Source organism: Enoplosus armatus, chromosome 4, assembly GCF_043641665.1.
Source record: "Enoplosus armatus isolate fEnoArm2 chromosome 4, fEnoArm2.hap1, whole genome shotgun sequence".
In the NCBI taxonomy this organism is placed as follows: Eukaryota; Metazoa; Chordata; class Actinopteri; order Centrarchiformes; family Enoplosidae; genus Enoplosus; species Enoplosus armatus.
This window is the reverse complement of record NC_092183.1, coordinates 14,674,717-14,699,776: the sequence shown is the minus strand read 5'-3', so window position 1 is coordinate 14,699,776 and position 25,060 is coordinate 14,674,717. Positions and strand designations below refer to the sequence as shown.

The 25,060-nt window shown below is 43.1% G+C and overlaps 2 protein-coding genes across 3 annotated transcripts; one reads left to right on the top strand and one right to left on the bottom strand.

Moving 5' to 3' along the window:
- The first annotated feature begins 93 nt into the window (after window positions 1-93).
- On the top strand, window positions 94-18,760 carry acacb (acetyl-CoA carboxylase beta). Of its 2 annotated transcripts, XM_070903635.1 has the most exons (53): window positions 94-314; window positions 3,275-3,407; window positions 3,518-3,656; window positions 3,822-3,931; window positions 4,076-4,157; window positions 4,256-4,354; window positions 4,542-4,651; window positions 4,740-4,850; window positions 4,955-5,164; window positions 5,257-5,427; window positions 5,539-5,700; window positions 5,796-5,959; window positions 6,084-6,234; window positions 6,326-6,429; window positions 6,528-6,609; window positions 6,698-6,843; window positions 6,936-7,086; window positions 7,183-7,317; window positions 7,640-7,786; window positions 7,871-8,059; window positions 8,181-8,281; window positions 8,373-8,461; window positions 8,550-8,674; window positions 8,762-8,875; window positions 9,021-9,134; window positions 9,223-9,312; window positions 9,401-9,519; window positions 9,978-10,001; window positions 10,622-10,762; window positions 10,873-10,972; window positions 11,062-11,169; window positions 11,294-11,350; window positions 11,635-11,676; window positions 11,802-12,017; window positions 12,210-12,365; window positions 12,606-12,809; window positions 12,945-13,100; window positions 13,186-13,308; window positions 13,394-13,663; window positions 13,785-13,882; window positions 13,998-14,118; window positions 14,203-14,313; window positions 14,654-14,797; window positions 14,887-15,007; window positions 15,100-15,196; window positions 15,284-15,380; window positions 15,477-15,612; window positions 15,691-15,868; window positions 15,990-16,102; window positions 16,205-16,359; window positions 16,466-16,636; window positions 16,968-17,104; window positions 17,563-18,760. In XM_070903635.1, exons 1-53 carry the CDS (start codon window positions 121-123, stop codon window positions 17,687-17,689), a joined length of 6,945 nt encoding a protein of 2,314 aa, XP_070759736.1. In that variant the 5' UTR covers window positions 94-120; the 3' UTR covers window positions 17,690-18,760. The 2 variants fall into 2 exon arrangements, with proteins under 2 accessions (XP_070759736.1, XP_070759737.1); XM_070903636.1 differs by lacking the exon at window positions 9,978-10,001 and having other exon boundaries at window positions 106-314; window positions 15,990-16,108.
- A 739-nt stretch (window positions 18,761-19,499) lies between these two features.
- On the bottom strand, window positions 19,500-24,789 carry foxn4 (forkhead box N4). The gene is made up of 9 exons (XM_070904601.1): window positions 24,710-24,789; window positions 22,132-22,298; window positions 21,528-21,640; window positions 21,320-21,430; window positions 20,868-20,995; window positions 20,638-20,734; window positions 20,333-20,540; window positions 19,837-20,229; window positions 19,500-19,750 (listed from the first exon to the last, which is right to left on the bottom strand). The coding sequence occupies exons 1-9, from the start codon at window positions 24,787-24,789 to the stop codon at window positions 19,500-19,502; spliced, it is 1,548 nt and encodes a 515-aa protein (XP_070760702.1).
- Between the last annotated feature and the right edge of the window lie 271 nt (window positions 24,790-25,060).

The window sequence follows — 25,060 nt, the reverse complement described above, 5'->3', positions numbered from 1 at the left end:
CACAACGAGGATAACGGTGCCTCTGCGGGTCTTGAAGTCAAAACAGTGGACACTGAGGCGTCCTCTGAGGTAAAACCAGAAAAGCCGTCCACCCAGAAACCTTCCAAAACCAAAGTGCCAATGCTCAGCTCAGGGTCCGAGGCGAGGGAGCGCCTCAAGTTCATTCTCGGAGCCTCGGAGGATAACTCTTCAGACGAGGAACCTCTGGTCACCAAACCTCCAAGCGGCGCATCTCAGCCACCGACCTCCACCCACAGATCTTCTCCTCAGCAGGCGTCCTCTGCTGTGCCACAGTCCAGCTCCTCAGGCATCAAGTAAGACCTTGTTAACTTTTAAGTGATGTTAATGTCAGCTGTCTGGGGTCAGGCATGTTTTCATCGCTCCATCATGTGACGACACACAGGTGAAGAGCCTTGTTTGGAAGTTGTAACTCTGACATGAGCATGGAAGCATCTCACTCATGCCAAATATTAGTCAGATGGATTCCTATGAGCTGGGTTGTTTTCTAGGTCTGGCTGAGGATGAGTTTGCTCAAAACGTTTGTGGGTCAAACGTGGGCACGTTGGTGACGTGTCGTTATGCTCGCCCTGCCTCCACACGCTGCCCGTTATCACCTGACTGCAAGGAGTCGACCTGTGTTATTGTCGCATGCCAAACACCCGGCTCTATTATTGGAACAAGAGCCAGTGACTTTGAAAACTGTGGCGTGACTCTAGGTCACAACAGCAGCAAACAAAAACACTTTAAAATCCTCCACAAATTTTTATTTTTAACTTTTGTTTTTTCGTTGCCTGCATAGTGATGAGTTATTTTTATACCCAGCGATGGTATATGATATGATCGTGGGTCAGAGGGGTTGTTTGGTGCACACAGCTTCATGTTCAACTTGACACACGTAGTTGGATTGACTTATCCGAATGCATAAAGCTATGTGTTCGAGCGGGACTTGTGGGAAGCATCATGAAGGGGAGAAAGGTAAGAGATTTTTCTCTCCTAAATCTCAACTTTAGAAGCAACTTCCTGCAGTTCAGAGGAATAGTTTTGCAGCAGAAGAAGGTTTAATGGAAAATAAATCTATTTGTATGTGTGCACATGATTTTTCTTTTCATGTCCAAAAACTTTGTCTGCATGTTTTGCCTGGACACTAGTTGTTTTCTTTTATAAATGAGGTAGAAGGAACACTCTTGTCCTGGTGTTGGCCTTGCCTCTGTGCATATTTGTAAGGAACAGCCTGTGATCTGGGGATCCGTAGATTATTTTGCTGCAGATGTGGGAGGAGAAGAGGGAGGCAGCGCCTGAGAGGAAGCATTTGTACAGATCTCTTTGTTTTGGCCTTGGGTTTGAAAATCTAGTTTCACTACCAAAGCACGAGGGACAGTAAAGTAGGCTGTACAATGGAGGGAAACGGCTTGTTCCCATATCTCCAAAGGTATGTGCCATTAAAAGCTGGATACCGTTCTTTGTAATTTGATACTCTTGCTGCCGTGTTTATTACGTGGACAGTTATCACATGCTTTACGTTACAGCAGCAGAAATAATGAAAAGATGCACAATCAGTTTAGAATAGATGCTGTGGCAACTCCAGCAGACGGGTTTGTGAGCAGGAAGGATTGCTCGTGTGGCCAAACTGTAGTTATGCAACCGAACAGAGCTTGTCTTGGCACACATACATCTGAGGAAATTAAAAAAACACTCAGACAGTGTGCACCTTCCCGTGAGGGAAGTGTAAAACAGACCAGAATGACTTTGTCCTTATAAAGCAGTGCAGTAATAAACTAACATGTTATATCACAAGTTATACTCTGTTTATGAATAGATACTCCTTGTTTGTTAAATGAAACTCTGCCCTGTTATGCCTCATGTCCTGGAGAAAGATCAGAAAGTGGAGTGTGCATGACACCGAGCTGGAAAAGGTTATCAGAAACTCTCTCAATAACAGAGTGCAATCTGTGTTTCCTGAGGGATCAGTACAATACAGAAGTTAAGTTTAAAGTTCATATCCGCTCAGACAGAATTGCACTCCAACTGCAGACTTCACTACGCAGGTGTTTCTCAAGATGGGACAGAGTTTCTATGGAGTGGCTTGTGTTACAATTGCAACGAGACTTTGGAATGAACAAAGTATGAGCCAGCTGATGATCATGGTACGTAAAAGTATCTGAAGTTATTGTAATATTTATTCTAATTGTGTCGTGCGAAACATGGAAGAGTTGCTTTGCCTTTGTTGTCTAAATGTAAACCGTGTTCCAAATGTATTCTGTGTGGTATAATACTGATGGTATTTATATTATAAAGTATGTCAAACAATAGAATTACCACGTCAGTAAAGTTTTACTACTTTTGCATTTAATAACTTAACTTCCCATTTTAATCTGGCAAGAATCTGTAATCTGACAATAAACAAGATGAGATGATCCACTTTTGTAACATAAAAATGGAGCTTGTGATTCTAAAACCAAACCTGCCAACTGATTTAGCTGTTTTTTTCTATGTGATTACAATGTGATTAGTAAAGTGGCACATTTCACTGCTCATGGACGCCGCATTATTGATTGTTAGAGTGAGGAAAGACTTGTAGACTCCAGTGAACTAATATATCAGTAATTATTGTCACTGACTGTTATGTAGAAATAACAATATAGTCATCTGTTGAAATCACAGTAGAAGGCTGTCGGTCACTTCCAAGTAATCCCACAAGACTAAAAATAACCTCAAATTAAAGCTGATAATGAGTTGGAACTTCTCGATGTTAATCAGACATATAAAGGCAGACAGACAGAAATAAAGAGTATGGATGCAAAATTATCACTAATACCGGCCCGACTGGTGTGTTTTGAATAGTTTTGAATACATGTTTTATTATTACTCTTACTGTACACCTGTTGTCTGATTGGGCGAGGTGCAGTCTGTGTGAATGCATCGTGCTGACGACATGTTTACCTTTTTATTGTCCTTGCTGTGCTGAACATCCGATAAAAAGGGACACAGAGAGTGATAGTGTAGACCTCATTTCTGTACCTAATGGTTTGTTGAGATTGCACTTTTCCGTGACTTATTTTTTGTGAAGAGCGGTGGTCAGAAGAAGGTCAGAAGGTCAGAAATAAATGGGCTGGTCCACAGTCTGTCTTTGCCATTTGAGGAGAGAGACTGAACTTTGACTTTGGTTTTTGATTTTCTATGCTGTTGTAGTTGTGCAGCTGTACACAGTCCTTGACTCACACTGATATGTAGCTGTTTACAACCAAGACAGCTAACCATGAGCTTTCCCCTGCAGGCCTAGCATGTCTGGTCTGCACTTGGTGAAGAAAGGACGTGAACACAGAAAGATGGATCTACAGAGGGACTTCACCGTGGCCTCTCCTGCTGAGTTTGTCACCCGATTTGGTGGCAACCGTGTCATTGAAAAAGTAAGAATGAAAGTCCTTCCTGTATTTTTGAGTGTCTAATTTTTCATTGCTTAGCGATATGCAGCTTTTTCTTGTATAGACGATACAAGTGGTTTCTGTTTCTGTTCCAGGTGCTGATAGCTAACAACGGGATAGCCGCAGTCAAATGTATGCGCTCTATCCGCCGCTGGTCCTACGAAATGTTTCGGAATGAAAGGACCATCCGTTTTGTGGTCATGGTAACCCCTGAAGACTTGAAAGCTAATGCAGGTCATTGTAAACTTGATACAGATCCTTTTTTATTTCCCAGCAGTTATCTGAGTGAGAGACTGGTGAGAGGAAAACACTAGAAACTGTGTCCTAGCTGTAAGTCAAAGGGATTCCCTGAAAGCCTGTGCTGAATAAATTGTTATATGTTTCTCCTTTTCCTTACAGAATACATTAAAATGGCGGACCATTATGTGCCTGTACCCGGTGGGCCCAACAATAACAACTACGCCAACGTAGAGCTGATAGTGGACATTGCCAAGAGAATCCCAGTGCAGGTACTCTTCATCATTTATCTAAACAACAGTGGTCTTTCTGAGTTAAACCTTTTCCTCTTCGACCTCATCCACCTGTTAATAAAGAAACTGTGATAAATGATTAAGTGTGTGTGTGTGTGTGTGTATATATATCACTGTTAACAGGCTGTGTGGGCTGGTTGGGGTCATGCCTCAGAAAATCCCAAACTACCCGAGCTGTTGAACAAAGCAGGAATATCATTCTTAGGTAAAATCCAGCTTGAAACCACAGAACGTTCACATTACATTTATTTGGTTTATTCGCACCTGAGTCAGATCTCATTGTTAACTGACTGTATTTCTCAGGGCCGTCCAGTAAAGCCATGTGGGCTCTCGGGGATAAGGTGGCTTCTTCCATTGTGGCTCAGAGTGCTGACATTCCCACACTACCATGGAGTGGATCAGGTGATGCTTTACCTCCAGCACTGTCTCAGTTCTCATCAGTTCTCATAACGTACAGTAACACAAACTGTACGGTAGACACAGAATATAGACCCAGTGATATGGTTCATTTTAAAGTTCATATTTGTGCACCTGTATAGAGTGAATGCAGTGTTTTTATGTTCTGTCCTTGTGTGTCATGGTGCTCCAGGTCTAAGAGTGGACTGGAAAGAGGAGGACCAGACACTGAGCAATGTAATCAGTGTTCCTCCAGAGGTCTACACAAAGGGCTGTGTTCAGGATGTAGATGATGGGCTGGCAGTAAGCATATGATAATAATATCTATACACCCCCCCCCTTCAAGCAAATCTATTTTATTTTAAATTATATTTTATGTGACGTTTCACAGGGGGCTGAGAGAATCGGTTATCCGGTTGTTATCAAGGCCTCTGAGGGTGGAGGTGGAAAGGGTATCCGGAAAGTAGAAAGTTCTGAGGATTTTCCAAGTTTCTTTAGACAGGTTTGTGTTATTACATTTTACAGCCAAGTGCTTGATTTCTTTGTGATTGAGACCCCACTTTATACAGTGTGGGTTTTTTTTGGTTTTCTTTTTTTGGAGTGCAGGTTCAGACAGAGGTACCCGGCTCACCCATCTTCATCATGCAGCTGGCTCAGCATGCAAGACACCTTGAGGTTCAGATACTGGCAGATGAGTATGGAAACGCCATCTCTCTGTTCGGACGAGACTGCTCCATCCAAAGAAGGCACCAGAAGATCATAGAGGAGGCTCCTGCCACCATAGCCGCTCCCTCAACATTTGAGCAAATGGAGCGGGTCAGTTTACGCCACTGCATGGATTTTATTTTTCAACACTAATGAATTAATTAGCTTGAGACTTGACGTTTTGTCTCCTCCTTCTGGCCCAGTATGCTGTGCGGCTGGCCAAGATGGTGGGCTACGTGAGTGCAGGTACTGTGGAATATCTCTTCTCTGAAGACGGAAGTTTCCATTTCCTGGAGCTGAATCCTCGCCTGCAGGTGGAACATCCCTGCACAGAGATGATCGGAGATGTAAACCTGCCTGCTGCCCAGCTTCAGGTATACAAGAATAATTATACTTCAGGAACAATATGAATCCTTCTCTTGCAAATGAGACTACAGCCAGATATCCAATCCCTCCTTTTTAACTCAGTGTTTAATCCCTGATAGATTGCGATGGGCATCCCTCTTCATAGAATTAAGGACATCCGCTTGCTTTATGGAGAAACTCCGTGGGGTGACACCATCATTAATTTTGAGACTCCAGACTGCATGCCGAGTCCAAGAGGGCACGTCATAGCTGCCCGGATCACCAGTGAGAACCCTGATGAGGTAGAGCTCAAAAACACTCACTCAAAAAACACACTTGTTTTGTTTCATATGTTTGATTTGCACTACTGACTTGTCGTCCTTGTGCTCCCTCACAGGGGTTCAAACCCAGTTCTGGCACCGTGCAGGAGCTGAACTTCCGCAGCAGTAAAAACGTCTGGGGTTATTTCAGTGTGGGGGCAACTGGCGGCCTGCATGAATTTGCAGACTCCCAGTTTGGACACTGTTTCTCCTGGGGCGAGAACCGTGAAGAAGCCATCTCGTAAGCTTCTTTTTTTTTTTTTTTTTTTGTTCCTATGATCCCGTGATGTTTGATCTCAAGCAATTAAAGCTTTTAGGTGTCGACTCAGAGACAACACATCTGTCATATTTGCCATGTGCTTCAGGAACATGGTGGTGGCTATGAAGGAGCTGTCCATCAGAGGTGACTTCAGGACCACGGTTGAATACCTCATTAAGTTACTAGAAACAGAAAGCTTCAGGAACAATGACATCGACACCGGCTGGCTGGACCATCTTATTGCAGAGAAAGTGCAGGTAGGAGAAGACCTCATGCCTACCTACAGGCCTGGGTGCTCGGTCACTGATCTAGTGTGTAGTTTAATGACTCCACATGCTCTTCCTGCAGGCGGAGAGACCAGATACCATGCTGGGTATTGTTTGTGGGGCTTTGCATGTTGCTGATGCAAGCTTCCGAAAGAGCATGTCTGACTACCTACATTCACTGGAGAGGTCAGTAGACACAGTTCCTTCTTATTAAGGTCTCACTACAATTCTTACTGTATGTTTATATGACTGCCTTATAAAAACATGACCTGCTGCATCTATAGAGGCCAAGTGCTGCCTGCAGCCAGCCTCCTCAACTCTGTCAATGTGGACCTAATATATGAAGGAGTCAAGTTCTGCCTCAAGGTACCTGCTTTATTCCCTCCACACGTTCCTTGTTTGATTCAATCTGTTGCCCTTTTTTAATCAATAAATGATCCACTGCTGCCTGCAGGTGGCTCGTCAATCTCCAACCACGTACATCATCATGATGAACGGCTCCAACATCGAGATAGATGTCCACAGGCTGAGTGACGGTGGCCTCCTGCTGTCCTATGACGGCAACAGCCACACCACCTACATGAAGGAGGAAGTGGACAGGCAAGAGCTATCGAACCTGCACGTCTGGGTTCATCTGTTTGTTTTGTTTTGTTTGTTTTACTCATTCTTTCTGAATTACTTCATCCCGACAGCTACCGCATCACTGTTGGCAACAAGACTTGCGTGTTTGAGAAGGAGAGGGACCCCACGGTGCTAAGGTCTCCCTCTGCTGGTAAACTGCTGCAGTACATGATCGAGGATGGCGGCCACATTTGTGCAGGAGAAACGTATGCAGAGATTGAGGTGAATGTGACAGATTTTTGGTAAAAAATCGATTTCTTGTGGCGTGCTGTGTCTTAAGATATTTTAATTGACTGGCTGTTTGTGCTGCCGTTTCAGGTGATGAAGATGGTGATGACTTTGACTGTGCAGCAGTCTGGTTGTATCCACTTTGTCAAGAGACCTGGAGCAGTTCTGCAGCCTGGCTGTGTGGTGGCACGTATAGACCTGGATGACCCCAGCAGTATACATCGGGTAAGTGAGTGGAAAATCACAAGGTACAGTGCATACATTGCTCTCTTAATTGTGCCTCATAATTTATACCACTTTATAACATTATTCTGATGTTCAGATCTAAAAAGTGTCAAATTAGCTGTTTTGGAACATTGTGGCCTGAGTTTGTCCAGATTTACTCTAGATTTACTTAAAATATTATATTACAAGTGTTTACTGTTGGTTGTTTAAGCTCTGGTTGGTAAACAAATAATTCTATTCTGTGTCCCACGTTTTAAATTTTTATTGGTTATTGCAGATAATAATGGAATCTGTTCTTTCCTGCTTTCGCCTCCTGTCATAGGTGGAGCTCAACACGGCCATACTGCCACCCCAGCAACCACTGCCCATTGTTGGGGAAAAGCTTCACCAGGTTTTTCACAGCGTGCTGGAATACTTGGGTAAAGTTATGGATGGCTACTGCCTTGAAGAGCCCTACTTCAGCAGCAAGGTACATAGCAGGCTTTCTGCCACTACAGATTCTTAAATGATACCATCAGTTTTATTAATTATATGTGCATGTTCATACGTGCAGCTGAAGCAGTGGGTGGGGACCCTGATGAAGACTTTAAGGGACCCCTCGCTGCCACTGTTGGAACTCCAGGAGATCATGACGAGTGTGGCGGGTCGCATCCCTCCTGGTGTGGAGAAAGATATCCGTAAAGTCATGGCACAGTACGCGAGCAACATCACCTCTGTCCTCTGCCAGTTCCCCAGCCAAAGGGTGAGAGATGTGTGACAGATAGTGAGTGATAGTGAGATAGTGACATACTGATGGTTGCAGTTGTGCCTTTGTTGTCAATATGACGTATATGATAAAATATGTTTGCCTTCATTTCTTCCAGATTGCAAATGTTCTAGACAGCCATGCAGCAACTCTGCAGAGGAAGGCTGACCGAGAGGTCTTCTTCATGAACACTCAGAGTATTGTTCAGCTCGTACAGAGGTTGGTTTTGTTCTTTTTTGTCAGATGCAGATTGTACAGCAGTAACACATAACATATAGAACAATATTGGCATCAAATATGTCTGGTCCAGGTACCGCAGTGGAATTCGTGGTTATATGAAGTCTGTGGTTCTCGATCTGCTGAAGCGATACCTGCAAGTAGAGATGCAGTTTCAGCAAGGTGACATTAATACGCTACACTTTAATTGCAAAGGAATTTTCTTTGTTTGTCATAGCTAACACAGTTTTACTCTTGTTCTCACAAACAGCTCACTATGACAAGTGTGTTATCAACCTTAGAGAGCAGCACAAACCTGACATGAGTCCTGTGCTGGAGTACATCTTCTCTCACGCCCAGGTCCCCAAGAAGAACGTCCTAGTCACGATGCTCATAGTAAGGCAACCGCAACACTGGCATGCATAAATTAAACAATCCTCCAACATGTAAGTTGTAGTTAAAGACACATTGTGCACTGTGTAGGACCAGCTGTGTGGAAGAGATTCCACGCTGGCAGATGAGCTGATGGCAATTCTGAATGAGCTCACGCAGCTTAGCAAGATGGAGAACTCAAAGGTGGCCTTGAGAGCCAGACAGGTAACATCTCAGATTATAATATATTGTTTAGTCAAAGTAATCTGGCAGACAGGACTTCAAATTTCAAGAAATTGTGTACCTTTTTTTTATAATCAGGCTATTCCATCTGTATAGACTTGATATTATATTTGCCAATGTTTCGTAGGTCTTGATTGCCTCCCATTTACCATCATACGAACTGAGGCACAACCAGGTGGAGTCCATCTTCCTGTCAGCCATCGACATGTACGGCCACCAGTTTTGTCCAGAAAACTTGAAGGTTAGTCTTGTGTGGAGAAATTTTGTTGTAATCATCAATTTCTAGCGGCAGGAATATCAAATGAATATTTTTTTTTTCTTTTGCACAGAAACTCATTCTCTCTGAAACCTCCATTTTCGATGTTTTGCCCAATTTCTTCTATCACTCCAATCAAGTTGTCTGCATGGCCGCTTTGGAGGTACGGTCAGTGGACACTAAGGAGTTTCTTTCGTATACATTTCTATTTCTTAATTAGTGATAATGACTTGTTCCGTGTTGACTTTCAGGTGTATGTGCGCAGAGCTTACATCGCCTACGAGCTAAACAGCATCCAGCATCACCAGCTGCAGGATGGAACGTGCGCTGTAGACTTTCAGTTCATGCTGCCTTCATCACACCCAAACAGGTAACATGTTTCCTTCACTAAACTACGCTGCGAAGATTATTGAATTACTGGTGAGTAACTACGACTTCCAAAATTTGACATATACTGTCTCAACACAGCATCAGAGGCTGTGCTGTCGTCTCTCTGTTGAGACTTTTCATTGAAAAGTACCTCACTTTGTGACTGTTTAAAGAAATATAGGCCTTACAAAACATTCTTCAAGTATCCCTCAACCCTCTCCAGTCCTCTCTATAACATTGGCCTGATGGATCAATAAAGATAAATCGATAAACTTCCTCTAAACTACTGCTGTAACTGCTTATGGCTAACTTTGAATGGAGAATGGTTTTACCCACTGAACATTAATGTGAATGTGCGTCTTGTAAAGTGCTGTTAATCTAATCATCATGATGCCTCGAGGTAGAGGTACAGTTTGATCATTCATTGCTGATATTCACCTGTCAATCATCTTATTTCAGAGGGAGCAGCCCTACTCTGAACAGGTAGAGTACAGCTACTCCCAACCAGCCAAACCATCTGATCGTGTGTATGTCTCACAGCAATGCATGTCGAACGCACTGTGTTGCTTTTGTTCCTCCTGTCCTGTGAAACCAGAAACATTTGCTTAAGGACTCCTCTAACAAGTCCTTCTTAATTCACTTTTTAGCCGAGCTTCTGCTTCTCTAAACTTGTAAAGCAATCCGGAGCTTTTTGAGAGGTGCATCTCGTATTTTATTCCATGTTCCTCTTAAAAACTTCACGCCTGTTGACTGCTACCGAATGGGGAGCCTGAATTCTCCAGCATCAAATTTGGATTCTTGGTTTGCAACTCTCAATCAGACATTGTAACAATTACAATATAGATAACAACAATTCATAATCCCTTTCAATTCATTACATGAAATGTACCTATCAACTGTATGTAATTATAATTGGATATGAGGGTGGTCAGACTTGGTTGCTTCTTGTTGAATAGATAAGAACATCAAGATTTGCTTCAATTGCTCTCTGTACGGATATTTGTACTTCTGGCTGTTAAGTGTCTTTTTCTAAAGCAAACCTCTATGTGATCATTCAGTGGTTCTGTCTTGCTGTTGCTGTCTCTGTGTGTCTCGTTTTTCAGGGTTCCTGTGCCAGTGAGTGGATCAGGCCAGTTTAAAATGAGGCGGCAGAGCAGTGAGCTCTTCATGGAGGGAGCCTTGTCTCCACCCTGCCAGCGAATGGGTGCCATGGTGGCTTTCCAGTGTTTTGACGACTTCAAAAGGTCCCTTTAAACTTGAGGATCATTTTCTTTTCTGTCCGGTTTATTGATGGCAGAGGTGTGTAGATCACAGTAAAAATAAATCTGTTGATGTGTTTCTTTTTCTTTTGCAGGAATGTTGATGAGGTTCTCTCCAGCTTTGCAGAACCACTCTTGGAGAGCGCTCCATTCTCAGAGTCTTGCTCCATTCTCTATGAGGAGGAGAACTTCAAGGTGAGCACTCTGGGTGTGTATAATGGTCACTGGCTTATCAATAAAGAAGGCTGTTTTCATTTCACCAGTGTCTCCTCCATCCCCTACAGAATACAAGGGAGAACCCAATCCACATCATTAATGTGTCCATAAAAACAGCAGACACTGAAGATGACGATGCTTTGGTAACAGCCTTCACTGCCTTCGCCCAATCAAAGGTCAGCTAGCTCCTTAAATGACTATGACTCATTCTTCATAACACATGACTGAATCTTGAGATGAATGTGAGATATAGTTTCAGTTTTTTGTTATTGAATTGAAAATGGTGTGTTTGTTTTACAGAAAGCTGTCCTCTTTGAGTATGGAATCAGGAGAATCACATTTCTGATTGCACAGAAGGTAATTTAACAACAATCTGAGCAAGTACACTATTTTCATTAGGCTCACTGTATCAGTCGAATATATTTATATATATTGATTCTTTAAGTACTGGATACGTGGCTAATATTCATATTTATTATTGAAAATGAGGTTCATACATTTTTTTGACTAAAATATGATTTAGTCACTGCCTCACCATAGCTACACTAATTGTGTTCAGTAAAGCTGCTTTTACAAGTACACGCATTTGCTCTGAAAATACACTTTGTATCTGATTATTATTATTTTGATCATTTTAACAGAGAGAATTTCCCAAGTTCTTCACTTTCAGAGCTAGAGATGGGGTAAGTTTTATCTAATAGAACTTAATAGATCCTGTAATCGTAGAATAGATGATCAGATTACAGTTAGTTACTGAGTTGATATCCTGCCGCCTGAGGAGATGATGACCTTTCATCTCTCCCCTCAGTTCCAGGAGGATCGTATTTACCGTAATCTGGAGCCAGCTTTAGCGTTTCAGCTGGAGCTCAACCGCATGAGGAACTTCGACTTGACAGCCGTCCCCTGTGCCAACCACAAGATGCACCTCTACCTCGGTGCCGCCCGTGTGCAGGAGGGGGCTGAAGTCACAGACTACCGCTTCTTCATACGAGCTATTATCCGCCACTCGGATCTCATTACAAAAGTAAGCAGAGCAACTGGAAAGTACAACTGATTGGTTCTTTAAAAAGACATCATTAGTAGTTGTTTTTTTCTTGCTAGACTGTTTTCTCAAGGTGAAAGGTTTTTAATTTCCATATTAAAGAAATTGTTGGTAGTATTTGGTTAGTGATGATTTTATTTTAGTAATTTAAATCTATTTTATATACACAACCAGGAAGCCTCCTTTGAATACCTTCAAAATGAGGGAGAACGTCTTCTGTTGGAAGCCATGGATGAGCTGGAGGTGGCCTTCAGTAACACCAGTGTCCGCACAGACTGCAACCACATCTTCCTCAACTTCGTCCCCACTGTCATTATGGACCCCTCTAAAGTCAGTGTCCAGCACATATATAATACCATAATACTGTATTATAGTATTATTATTCATAGTTTTGAGTCAATAGTCAATTTTGTTTTAGAGGTGTCCTTTTTGTTATGATTTCAATGTCTGTTGTCCACATTTGTTGAAATAACTATGTATACAGACTTCAGACTTCTTCATGTACTGTATATATCAGATTTAATTCTCAGTGGTCTTTTTAACATCCTTGTCCTCTTCTTGGGCCCCCAGATAGAGGAGTCTGTCCGATCCATGGTGATGCGCTACGGCAGCCGCCTTTGGAAGCTGCGGGTCATGCAGGCAGAGCTGAAGATCAACATCCGTCTGACACCAACTGGGAATGCTGTTCCTGTCCGCCTGTTTCTCACTAATGAGTCTGGCTATTACTTGGACATCAGCCTGTACAAGGAGGTCACTGACCTGAGTTCTGGACAGGTGAAGACAGTAGACTGGGGCACCCTCCTTCAAGCATTTTGTGCAATGAAATGTAAACCAAAAGATGATGGCAGGGTATTCATTCTGTGTGGTTGTTTTATCACTAATTCACCTCCATCATGTTTCCCTTTTCAGATCATGTTCCAGTCATATGGAGATAAGCAGGGTCTTCTGCATGGCATGCTGATCAACACTCCGTATGTGACCAAAGACCTTCTGCAGGCCAAACGCTTCCAGGCTCAAACTCTGGGGACGACATACGTCTACGACTTCCCTGAGATGTTCAGACAGGTACTGCTAACTCACTGAAGTAGATCTATTTCTTTTTTTTTGTGGTTTCTAAGGTCTCTGATGCGTACTGAAAATCTTTCTCTAGGCACTGTTTAAGCTTTGGGGTCCAGGGGACAAACACCCTAAAGACGTGCTGATGTGCACCGAACTGGTTCTGGACCCTCAAGGTCGACTCACACAAATGAACCGCCTGCCTGGAGACAATGATGTAGGAGGCTTTTTAGAGCATTTATGTCAGTTCATGCTTTCTCTGTGTGATGATACTGATAACCACTGTAACTGTTCTTCACCAGGTGGGAATGGTTGCCTTCAGGATGAAGATGAAGACTCCAGAGTACCCAGAGGGCAGAGATATCATTGTCATCTGTAACGACATCACTCACATGATCGGCTCATTTGGTCCTCAAGAGGACGAGCTGTTCCTCAGGGCGTCTGAGTTGGCTCGGGCGGAGGGCATCCCCCGCATTTACATCGCAGCCAACAGTGGAGCGCGCATCGGCCTTGCTGAAGAGATCAAACACATGTTCCAGGTGGCCTGGATTGACCCTGCTGACCCCTACAAGGTGATCTCTGGAATGTGTTTCTCCTAATATTCGACACTAGTCGAGGAAATGACCACAGGGAATACTGCAGCAATATGTATGTGCGGTTTGTCATTTGACATTTATTTCCATTTCTCTGTAGGGTTTCAAGTACCTTTACCTGACACCACAGGACTACACACGTATCAGCTCCACCAATGCTGTTCACTGTCACCATGTAGAGGAAGGTGGAGAGTCCAGGTACTACAAAGCATTGGTTGTTTGTTCTCATAAAATAGCAAATTCAGCTAATTGAAATATTTGACACCCCTATTTTGTGTCTTCTCACTGTGCCGACTCACTGTATCTGTTACAGGTACATCATCACTGACGTCATCGGGAAGGATGAAGGTCTTGGGGTTGAGAACCTCAGAGGTTCTGGCACCATTGCTGGAGAATCCTCTCAGGCCTACGAGGAGATTATTACAATTAGTATGGTGAGAATGTGGATCTGATTTCTCTGAGTAAGAAGAGCCCACGTGATCCTCTTGGATATTGAGTCACTTTTTATGCTCTTGCAGGTGACGTGTCGTGCTATTGGAATTGGAGCCTATCTGGTCCGTTTGGGGCAGAGGGTGATTCAGGTGGAAAACTCTCACATTATCCTGACTGGAGCAGGCGCTCTTAACAAGGTTTGTTGGTATATGAATATACAATATTCATTAAAATCATTAGAATAAACACATTTGTTATATTAGACCTGGTCTGTTTGCCAGAACCAGGCAAACACCAGGTTAAGTACTGCAGTAATAAAGGCAAACAAAAAGGGGAAAAAAATAAAGCAAATTAGAAGAATAACTAGGCAAAATATGTTGTAGACAAAGCCAATCAAAAGAGACATTACTTTGTTGGTCTCCTTAAACATGCATGTTGTCACTTTAACACTTCACTATCGATGTAAACATGCCCATTTTGTGGTTGGTTTAAAAAATATCCCTGAACGTGGTCATTGAAGTTCCTGTTCCTGTGCAGGTTTTAGGCCGAGAGGTCTATACTTCCAACAACCAGCTGGGAGGGATCCAGATCATGCACAATAATGGAGTCACACACAACACTGTGCCAGATGACTTTGAGGGTGTCTTCACCATCCTCCAGTGGCTCTCCTACATGCCAAAGGTTTGGCTGAACGTGTGAAAGTTCGTGTAGTGTGGCTGTTAGGCCTGTACAACACTTCAGATCACTAACTGTGGCTCTTCTCCTCACAGAACAAACACTCCCCTGTGCCTGTTGTAGCCACTACAGATCCGGTGGACAGAGAGATAGAATATACTCCCACTAAAACACCGTATGACCCCCGCTGGATGCTGGCTGGGAGGCCGCACCCCAGTGAGTGTCAGGACACAATTTAAATTCTCAAAGTGTTGTATTTCAGTAATCAGCCTGGTTCATTTCCTTTCTGTCTGCGTTTGTGTCATTAGCGGTGAGAGGCACCTGGCAGAGTGGATTCTTCGACCATGGCTCTTTCATGGAGATCATGGAGTCCTGGGCTCAGACAGTGGTTGTTGGCAGAGCTCGGTAAAAGATATATGTACACACTCGTAAAATATTGTGTTCTTTTAAACCTTACACGTAAATCGATAAATAACTGTTGAATGAAAACAGATTGGGAGGAATTCCCCTCGGTGTCATTGCTGTTGAAACACGCACAGTTGAGCTCACAGTCCCGGCAGATCCAGCAAACCTGGATTCAGAATCTAAAGTGAGTAAATCTCATGTTCATTTATCATTTATCATGTTTAAACATATTATATCACAGTATTTCACCTCTGCCCATGTTTTTGTGTGTTCATGTTAGGTTCTGCAGCAGGCTGGCCAGGTGTGGTTTCCAGATTCAGCCTTTAAAACAGCTCAGGCGATTTGTGACTTCAACCGTGAACGTCTGCCTCTCATGGTGTTTGCCAACTGGAGGGGCTTCTCTGGTGGAATGAAGGGTATAGGACGAATGCTAAACTTTGCTGTGATACATGCAAGAGCTTTTGTTATTAAATAAAAAAACATTTCCCTCCCAGATATGTATGACCAGATACTGAAGTTTGGGGCCTTTATCGTGGATGCCCTGCGTGGTTTCCATCAGCCGGTGCTGGTGTACATCCCACCACACGCTGAGCTGAGAGGAGGCTCGTGGGTGGTGATAGACCCCACCATCAACCCACTGTGTATGGAGCTCTATGCAGACAGGGAGAGCAGGTACATAAAGCAGTCGTGTTTTTTAAATGTTTACTCTATGGTGTTCCCAACCTAGGCAAGAGGTGTGTGTGAGAATAACCAGTTTGTGACTTTCTGTTGCTGTGGTGCTTTCTATGTCCAGAGGTGGTGTGCTGGAGGCTGAGGGTACCGTGGAGATCAAATTCAGGAGGAAGGACCTGCTGAAGACCATGAGAAGACTAGACTCAGTCTATGCTAGTCTGGTGGAGCAGCTTGGTAAAGGCTATTTTAGTTCCCTTTTAATTGCAATACAGCTGGGATGTTTATAACCTTACTGGCAAGTCCTGGCGTTACTCAGAGCACTTCTGTTTTCATCAGCTTGCCCCGAGCTGTCTGACAAACAGTGCAGAGAGCTGGAGTCAAAGCTCAAAGCAAGAGAGGAATTCCTGCTGCCCATCTACCACCAGGTGGCAGTGCAGTTTGTAGATCTTCACGACACCCCGGGCAGGATGCAGGAGAAGGGTGTCATCACTGTGAGTGAGCATGTGTTGACTGGTAATATGTGTGCAACATTAGATGCAGAAAATAAACGTGTATTTATAACGTGTATGTTACTGTTCCCTTTGATACTCTTGACAGGATATTTTGGATTGGAAGAATGTGCGGACTTTCTTCTACTGGCGGCTGCGTCGCCTCCTGTTGGAGCAGGTGGTGAAGTGTGAGATTCTGCAGGCCAACAAGGACCTCAGTGACGGACACATGCAGTCCATGCTGCGACGCTGGTTTGTTGAAACAGAAGGAACAGTCAAGGTATGTTACGACAGTCAGAGAATACTGTCTCTGCTCATGCACTAAATGTGATGTGAACAGTGTGAATTAATGTCTGTAAAGTGGTTCACCTGAGTGGGTCAAATTTAGCCACAAAACGGGGCATGGAAGAATAGCTGTGTGACATTATACTTGTAGAGTGGTGCAGTTTTTTACCCGTTAACTACTGTAAACTTTATCAATACTTACAGACTTAAAAAGCGAATCCCTAGTTTTGAATGTCTAATCAGTCCAGTGTCAGTCTTTGCCTGTGACCCGGTTGCTTTTGAGCACTTCGTTGTTAAAACTGATCAGAGATTACCTGCTTTTCCAGGCCTACCTCTGGGATAATAACCAGGCAGTAGTTGAGTGGCTTGAGAAGCATTTGTCCGAGGAGGATGGCACTCGATCAGCCATCCGAGAGAACATCAAGTACCTGAAAAGAGAAAACACTTTGAAACATATCCGCAGGTATGCAGACACACATTTTGTAACCTGATTTTCATTGCCATGATCTTATTAATGCCAAAAAGCCATGTGTCACATCTTCGCAAAACTTAAAATGACATCACAGAGCTACACCTAATGAATTTAACTCTACAGCTACACTGACAATATATCTTCATCTTAAGGCATTTAGGACATATAAATCAAAGAGGTTTTCTTATATTCTTAGCTGTTGAGTCCACCCTATAACTGAAACCTCACTGAGATGCATGCTGGGCCTGTCAGGGTAATTTAATATTGATAGAGTCATGACGGTGATATGCCACCACAAGTGAGTTTCTGATATATAAGAGGCAGGCAACAGAAAGTCATATGACAGAATATGCTGCAAACCAGCTTTCACCAATCTCCCCATCTCTGCTTTAAATGATAATATAATTTATTCCAGCATGTTTAATAGCTAATTTTGTGTTGTGTTCTAGCCTGGTGCAGGCCAACCCTGACGTAGCCATGGACTGCATCATCCACATGAGCCAAAATATTACTCCATCCCAGCGGGCCAAGCTCTCGCATCTGCTCGCAACGATGGACAGCGCCAGCACCAGTTAAGCTGAAAGGCTTTATCAGGATATATTATTCATAGGAACAAAAAGCTCTGTTCCAATTGAAATAAAGTTATTATTATTATTAGTTGATTGTACTGTATAGTACGAAAGAGAAATGTAAAGCTAAAGGGGCAGTTCTTTGCAATAATGTGCAATAAGTGACTTATTCCTCAGTGATCACTAAACCACTGCAGTGCTCCGCCTGTTGTAAACATTGCTGTTGGATGGCGTTGTCTCTTGGCAGGGATGTCATAATCCGTTCAACTTCTGAATGACAGGCAGAGAGTTTGTCTTTTACATTTGTGAGGTAAGCAGTCAGTCATTTCAGGTGTTCAGTCCAGGAACCTTCTGGTTCACAAACTCTTATTGTAACGCACATTTGACTTTCATAAAGGATGTGTCAGTGTTAGATTTGTTTGTTGAGGCCAGAGTTACAGTATACGAGCTCCATGAAGTGGGAGAGTTCATATTTAGGTGCTGGTTGTCACATTAAGTTAAAGGTATTAAATAAAATTAAATATAAATGTGGCTTGGACTGATCAATTTTTTGATCAGTTTTCAAATAAAACAAACAGAAAATGGTGAAATCGATCAATTCTGTTTAATTTCTGCTTTGACTAAAAATATGAAATCTATACCAGTTTTGTAAAGCAGAAGTGTTTTTCTAAATATAAGTTTCATGAGTGCAGTTGTGTCACTTCACTGTTGACGTTGGACTCAGTTGTCCATCTTTTCATTGTCACTTTCAGTCTGTTTAAGTGCATCTATGCTGTAGTGTTTTGTGTGCTAAGACATTTATTATGAATGATAGGAGAGACTGTGACACTGTATGTGATACTTCTGAGCTTTTCTTTAATTTTTGCTGGTATAGCTCCGATGTAATGCAGTAATTCTTAAGACTCAGGTTTCGCAAAAGGTGGACTGTAGTCCCCAAAGTGACGGCTTCATTTGCCTTACCTCTGATCAAAACATCAGCCCTGACATTTCATTTGAATGTATATAAATTCTTTCCTGTGTCTTGTATTCCACCAAGCACTGTTTGTTAATAAATATCATTGAGATATGTTTTTTTTTTGGCAAAAGAAACTTCTTTTATTTACCCATGTGCTTTTTTATTATGATCAAGTTAATGAACATAATATACATCTGACTTTGAGACACGTTAATCACAGTGTGTAAAAGAATAATGTGTAAAATCTGGATTACTCAAAGTGTTGGCACACATCTGCATTTTGGAGTGACGCGGGTAAATACAGTTTGAAAGAAAGCTTTTCTGTGGCGATAGCAATTTGAAACATTCAAATATATACAGCAAAAAGATTCATCACCTTCTCCAGCTGCCTTTTTATAAATATAAATAAAACCTCACAGCAATAATGTCTAGCACAATACAACAAGGAGCTACAAGTAGGGCTTTAAAATGTGGCGTGAACAGTAGAAAAACTGGCGGATGCTAACTTACACATACATCTCCACAGAGTCTTTGAACTCATACAGGCTTTGAGTCTTTGCGTGGCAAAGCTAGATATTTTAATTCTTACATACTTTTTCTTACAGCCACCTCTTTATTTGTCAGCAGTTTTAGTTCTTAATGAGCAGTTTTCTTGTGGACTGTGTGAAATGATTTTAAAACATCCTTCTCCAAGTAGTTCCCAGCTGACTGTAGGAAAGCAGTGTGATTTGTACTTTTAGTAGCACACAAGAAACCAGAATTCAGACTTTGACCTCAGACTTCTTCAGTTGGCGTCCAGTGTTGGATATCCACAGACAGTTGAATGAATCAGGTTGACTCTGTTTGAGACAGTTCAGCTGCTTTATAACAGCGCGATGGGCTTGCTGTTGGCTGGTGTTACCATGTACTGGGAAGACAGGTGATCCTGGGAGGTGTAGGAGGTGTAGAGGCCCGTCACCTGCACATCTGACAGCGGCAGGTTCCCTCCAGTGGAGACAGGAGGGAGGTTGGCTGTTCCCAAGTCACAGTCTGATAATCGGAGGGGGGAGTTACTGAAGGTACCCAAGGCATCCAGGTTAAAGCTGTCGTCCTTCATTTCCTCCCACAGATTACCTAAGCAGATAGGTGAGGGTTAGGTTAGTGTGCTGATGCAACAACACAATTCAAACAAAAAACTGACACTGTAAAAAAGTTTTTACCTTGAAGGGCAAAATCCATGATGCTCGGGTCCAGTGCATCCACCTCTGTGTGTGTATCACCGTGCACACTGTAGAAATCGTCTGGCGGCTTGCTTGAGTGCTGGGTGAGTGGGCTGTGGGAAAGGTCAGGGACTGTATGGAGGGGAGGTGTCTGGGCTGGGGCAGGGGACATGGGGCCCAGGCGGGCCTGAGCCTGGAGCTGGGCCTGAAGCTGGTGGTGCTGGTGTATGGGTAAACAGGGCAGGGACAGCGTGACTATAGGCTGAGGCTGCATCTGGGCTGGGACGGACAGCGGGAGGCCAGTTGGACAGCTGGGCAGCCGGGTCATGCCGGGCTCTAAAGCCTTGCGCCTGCAGTTCTCCGGACGGTCTGTGATCAGTTTGTCCAACTCATCTGCAGGGAAAAAGGCGGATTATCAGACTGATGACATTGTCAGTTTTGGATGACTCATTGCCTGGTTGGGCAGCAGACCTTTGACATTTAACAAAATACTGACCAGGGTTAGCCATGCTGCGGCGGATGGCTGGGAGATCCTTGCGTTTCCACTTCTGCATCTCTTCCTCCATCTTGTCAATTTTGGCAGGGTTCAGTGCCCATAGACAGCCCTTACGGGACGAGCTGCTCGTCTTGTTCTCTACTTTCTCAAAGCATTTGTTTAAGGACAAGTTGTGTCTGACTGAGTTCTTCCATCCATCAGGTGCAGTCTGCAGGGAGAGATGTAGTGTATAATCAGTTACATCCTTTATCTACATGCACCTTCTCTTTTAGTCCTTTTCTGTAATATGAATATGAGTATCTTACCTTGAAATAAGGAAAGTGTTCCTTCATAAAGCTATAGATCTCACTGACTGGGAGGCTGCCAGTTTTGCTGTTTTTCAGAGCCATGGCAATCAAACAGCTGAAAAAACAACCACAACAAAATAAAATCATTATTTGAATGTAGTTCAAAGCAGAGAAGGCGATTACACAAGAGAACATTCAGTAACTATTAAGTATTATTATTCTGTTCAGCTACATAAGTCAGGTCTGACCTGTAGGAATAGATTGGCTTGGGGAAAGACTTGGGCTGCAGCTCCTGTTCTTGTGGAGCCAGGCGAGGTTGTGTGAATAGACTTTGGTTGTTGAAAGAGACATTACTATAAAGCCCACCAGTTGAACACTATGAGAACAAGGAGAGAATAATGAGGAACTTCACCACAGAGGTTCACGTAGGCAATCCACACAAGAAGAATAAGAAAACCAGCAAATCAGCAACAACAAAAAACAAGTAAGAGTATGGGCCCAGGAATAAGCACAATCCCAATAATGAAGATTTAATAATAATACAAATTAAATGGGCCACATATTATGCCAGATTTGTCAGGACTCTAGGTGTACATATTTACTGGCCTACATCATTAACGCCTCATCACATCATTAAAGAAAAAAATAAATATAGTCAAAGGACTAAATCAGCCTCTTAATTAACTTTTTGCTTTGGTACCTGTTGTCCAGTTTGGGTGAGAGAGTACACCTGCTGGGGTGCAGGCTGGTACACTGAGGTAGGGCACTGGTATCCCGGAGAGGGCAGCCCATTCATGGAGAATGGAGACATCTGTGAATGTAGACATGGGTTTATTTGACAATCAACCCTATGAGCATCATAAAACATACAGATTGTTATAATTTCTTGCAATGCTGTTGAAACTCACACTTCCGCTGTGCGTGTTGATGATGCTGATTCCCAGGGGGCTGTGCTGCATGTTGCTCTGGAGGTGAAGCATGGAGCCTTGACCCGCTGTCATCGTCATGTTGCTCAGCTGAGCTGTGAGAAGGAGCAGCCAGACGGTTATTAGATTCAAATTTCATCAGATCTTTTTTTTTTTTCTCTTTCCCCTCACCTGAAGTGCTCTCTGTTCACCCAGATAGTTATGGTGTGATAACTGAGGTGTGAAGATGTCGAATGATATGGCCATTTACAGACTAAAGTTTCTTTCTTCTGCACTGTGGTTCGCAATATAACTCTTCAATATAAGGTCTGTGGATAGGTCTTTTGGATTGTCTTTGATCTGTTGATCACAATATTAAGGCGAGCAAAAGCCCATCGCTCAAACCTCAGCAAATCCCACCAAAACTATCCCAATGGATTCGTCTCTGAGTTCAACTGTCCCTGTCTTGTATTTTCATTGGTCTTATAAAACTGTGTTCATATCAGCCATGGCCAGAAACCCAGAAGAATCCAGCTGTCCTGTTTTATCCAATCAGAGAGACACTGCGGTTTTTGAATGTTGCACTGTCCCCTCCCTGTCACCTCACCTGTCTGTTGCTCCAACAAGCTGCCCTGGGAGGGCCCGTTACTGTGGCCCCGGCTATCAGCCATCTGCTGTAGTCGGGGCACATCCACAGAGGTGAGCCATGACAGAGACTGCAGGTCCCCAGGGAGGTCCTCCTCCCTCAGCTGGGAGGGGTCCGTGGTCAGAAGCCTTCAAGAGAGAGAGGGGGGAGGGGGGAGGGGTTGGGGGGAGGACAGGGGGTTAACATGGCTGTCAGCTCCGACACTCATAGACCACAAGTGGAATTTAAATCTAAACACTTGATAGAACATTTTGTCCTGCAAAGTCAAAACCACCGTAATGATTGTGAATGTGAGCAAACAGAGATGAAAGCTGCTCAGTGAAGCCGTGTATTAGCCGTGCCATCCAGGATTTACCATAAGAAGATTAACTACAAGTGTTATTAAGCAGTGACAGTTTTAATCAACAATGAGGGAGTTAAACAAGCTTTTCATTCATAGTAAATCATCTGTTGAGATTGTTTTTTTTTTTCAAGGAATGATCTTTGTTTTTCTTGTATACTTGTCTCATTTTTTTCAGATGATGAAATTTGAAAACAAATTTGAAAGAAAAAAAAATTCACAATAGCAATTTAAGAAAAGTAATAGAAAAATAAAAAATAGTAATAGAAAATTTCACTATTTAAGTTATATATAACTTGTTGTGCTGTAAACTGGAGATGAAATGTAGGCTTTCTGTTTAACCAGTGCACTGCCAGCACCAATCAGCTTTCAGTCATTACGTCTTTTATGTGGCGAGCCTCGAAGAGAAAGAAAGAAAAGAGAGGAATCCTCTTGAATCCTCTCCAGTCTTCTGCACACACACACACTTACTGTGCAAGGGTTTAGTAATTGGGGTCGCTATGACAACACATACTATTCAGTTACTTTGTGTGTCTGTGGACAGTGTAGGAGCACCCCCACCCCCTCACACACACACACACACACACACACACACACACACCAAATTTCCTAATAAAAAATCAACCCTGTGTCAGGTGACCACAGTCTCGCCTTAACCATTGGCTGAATCATAAGTAAACAACGCATGAGATCGTTTGAAACATGGGACAGCAGCACATGTTGCCTGCAACAGTTGGCCCTGTCTATTGAAAAATGATCACCTATTGTGTCCCAAACGACAAATCTGCCCAGTGGCACGTGGCTCTATTGTCTTCCCCAGACCCTTCCTTGATTGTCTCTGTCGTTTCTTTTCTTTCCCCCGGCCCTTGCATTAATCTGTTGGAATGACAGCCCTCACATAAGAGGGACAAATAGGATGCCATCTGCTTCCCTGTCCCTTTCCAGCCTCTATCCTCACTGCCCCCCCCCCTCCCCCCATCAACCCCCTCTGCCCTCCCTAAACTGGGAAATCAACGGAGCCTCGGGCCAGAGGGGGTGCAAATGTAGTTTGAGGTCAGGGCTCTGTGTCTGCCGTCTGAATAGGTGACATCAGTGCAGCCAGGAATCAGCAGCACACGTCCTCAAACACCTTGCATGCGCCAGTAATATGATTGTGAGTGATCATCCTTTAGAAGCAGGTGGCACTGTGAAGTTTACCACCCTGCAAGGTATCACAATATCTCAGCTGGAGATTTGAAGTTTAGTGTGCCTTTGCGAGACTGACTCTCATTCTTTTTTTTCTGCTGTGACTTTTCTTTCACTTCTGACAAAATGAAGAAATAATATTCAAGCATAACAATCAACAATGTTGAATGAAAGGTACAACTGCGGAGACGTTTTTGCTTTTTGTTTTGGAGTGAAAAAAACACAAAATTAGGTGCGCAAGCACAAAGTGAATCAAAGCTATGCAATATTTGCTATAGCAGGTCTTTTACACTTTTGCTTCACAAATCTACTCAACTTTGCAATTATCCATTTTAAATGTCCTTGACAGACTGATAGAAACAATAGAATAGATGACACATTGGGGGGCATCCACATCTCCCCTCTTCTCTTGACCAGCAGCATAGAAATTGCTCACTGATGCAAAATATGTTGAGCTGGTGTCTCCATGTATCATCCAAGCCTTCCCAGAGGTTCAACAACACTAAATATTGCAACTCCTCCTCCCTCCCTCCCTCTTTCCCTTCCTCCCTCCTTTTCTAATTGGGAGCCACTTGTGCATACTGGTGACCCAGAGCGCCCCGTCTCCCCCTGAGCCGGCAGGCCAAGAGGCTCAGGCTCTCCGTGTGCCGACAGCGGGAGTGTAAACAGAGCTGATGGTTTCTGACAGATCCATTCAGACTGAAAATCATTTATTCTTCAGGATCTTTTTTTTCTCTCTCTCTCCTTTTTCATGAAACCCCCCACGCACAAAAAGAGCTGTCCATCCACCTTTAGATGAAACATAGTGGGGTTAGACAATTTGTTCCATGACCATTTGGGAAACACCTTAAAGGGTTTGATTAATGAAAAAGATGCCTCTTATCTATTGAGGCGTCTCAGATTTGATCCTGAGTGTTTTTGACAATATGCAACAAAAATTAACACCCTGTTTAGTGCTGGAAGCTACTGTAACGGTTTGTCCTGATATAACATGGTTTGAATCAGACGTCTTACCTGTAGTCCTGTGGAGACGGATGATGCCCAGCATTCTCAATTATTCCTGACATCCTGGATGTAATTCCACCCTCTATCATTTCCTGGGATATGTGGTACCACTGCAATGAAATAAATAAAATTAACATACTTGAGGTTGTGCCCCCAGTGAGTCTTCAAACTGACATAAACTAGCCATGTAGAAGAAATGATTACAATATTAATAATATTGCTTCAAGCAGTGTCTTCTTTAGTAAGTAAATGTGGTGGAACAACATGTGCTATTTCTGAAAATATGAAATTGCTCTGTGAAAAGTAAACATTTTAAACTAAACTAAGGCGCAATGAAAATGTAACACTCGAATAAAGACA

Excerpts from the sequence above, each read along its gene's own strand:
- acacb (XM_070903635.1), top strand. The coding sequence starts at position 121 with ATGCTCAGCTCAGGGTCCGAGGCGAGGGAGCGCCTCAAGTTCATTCTC. Across the intron at positions 3,657-3,821 it reads AGACTTGAAAGCTAATGCAG|AATACATTAAAATGGCGGAC; the intron begins GTCATTGTAAAC and ends TTTTCCTTACAG. Across the intron at positions 16,637-16,967 it reads AAACAGAAGGAACAGTCAAG|GCCTACCTCTGGGATAATAA; the intron begins GTATGTTACGAC and ends CTGCTTTTCCAG.
- foxn4 (XM_070904601.1), bottom strand. The coding sequence starts at position 24,789 with ATGATAGAGGGTGGAATTACATCCAGGATGTCAGGAATAATTGAGAAT. Across the intron at positions 21,641-22,131 it reads CTTGTTGGAGCAACAGACAG|CTCAGCTGAGCAACATGACG; the intron begins GTGAGGTGACAG and ends TCCTTCTCACAG. Across the intron at positions 20,996-21,319 it reads TCACCCAAACTGGACAACAG|TGTTCAACTGGTGGGCTTTA; the intron begins GTACCAAAGCAA and ends TTGTTCTCATAG.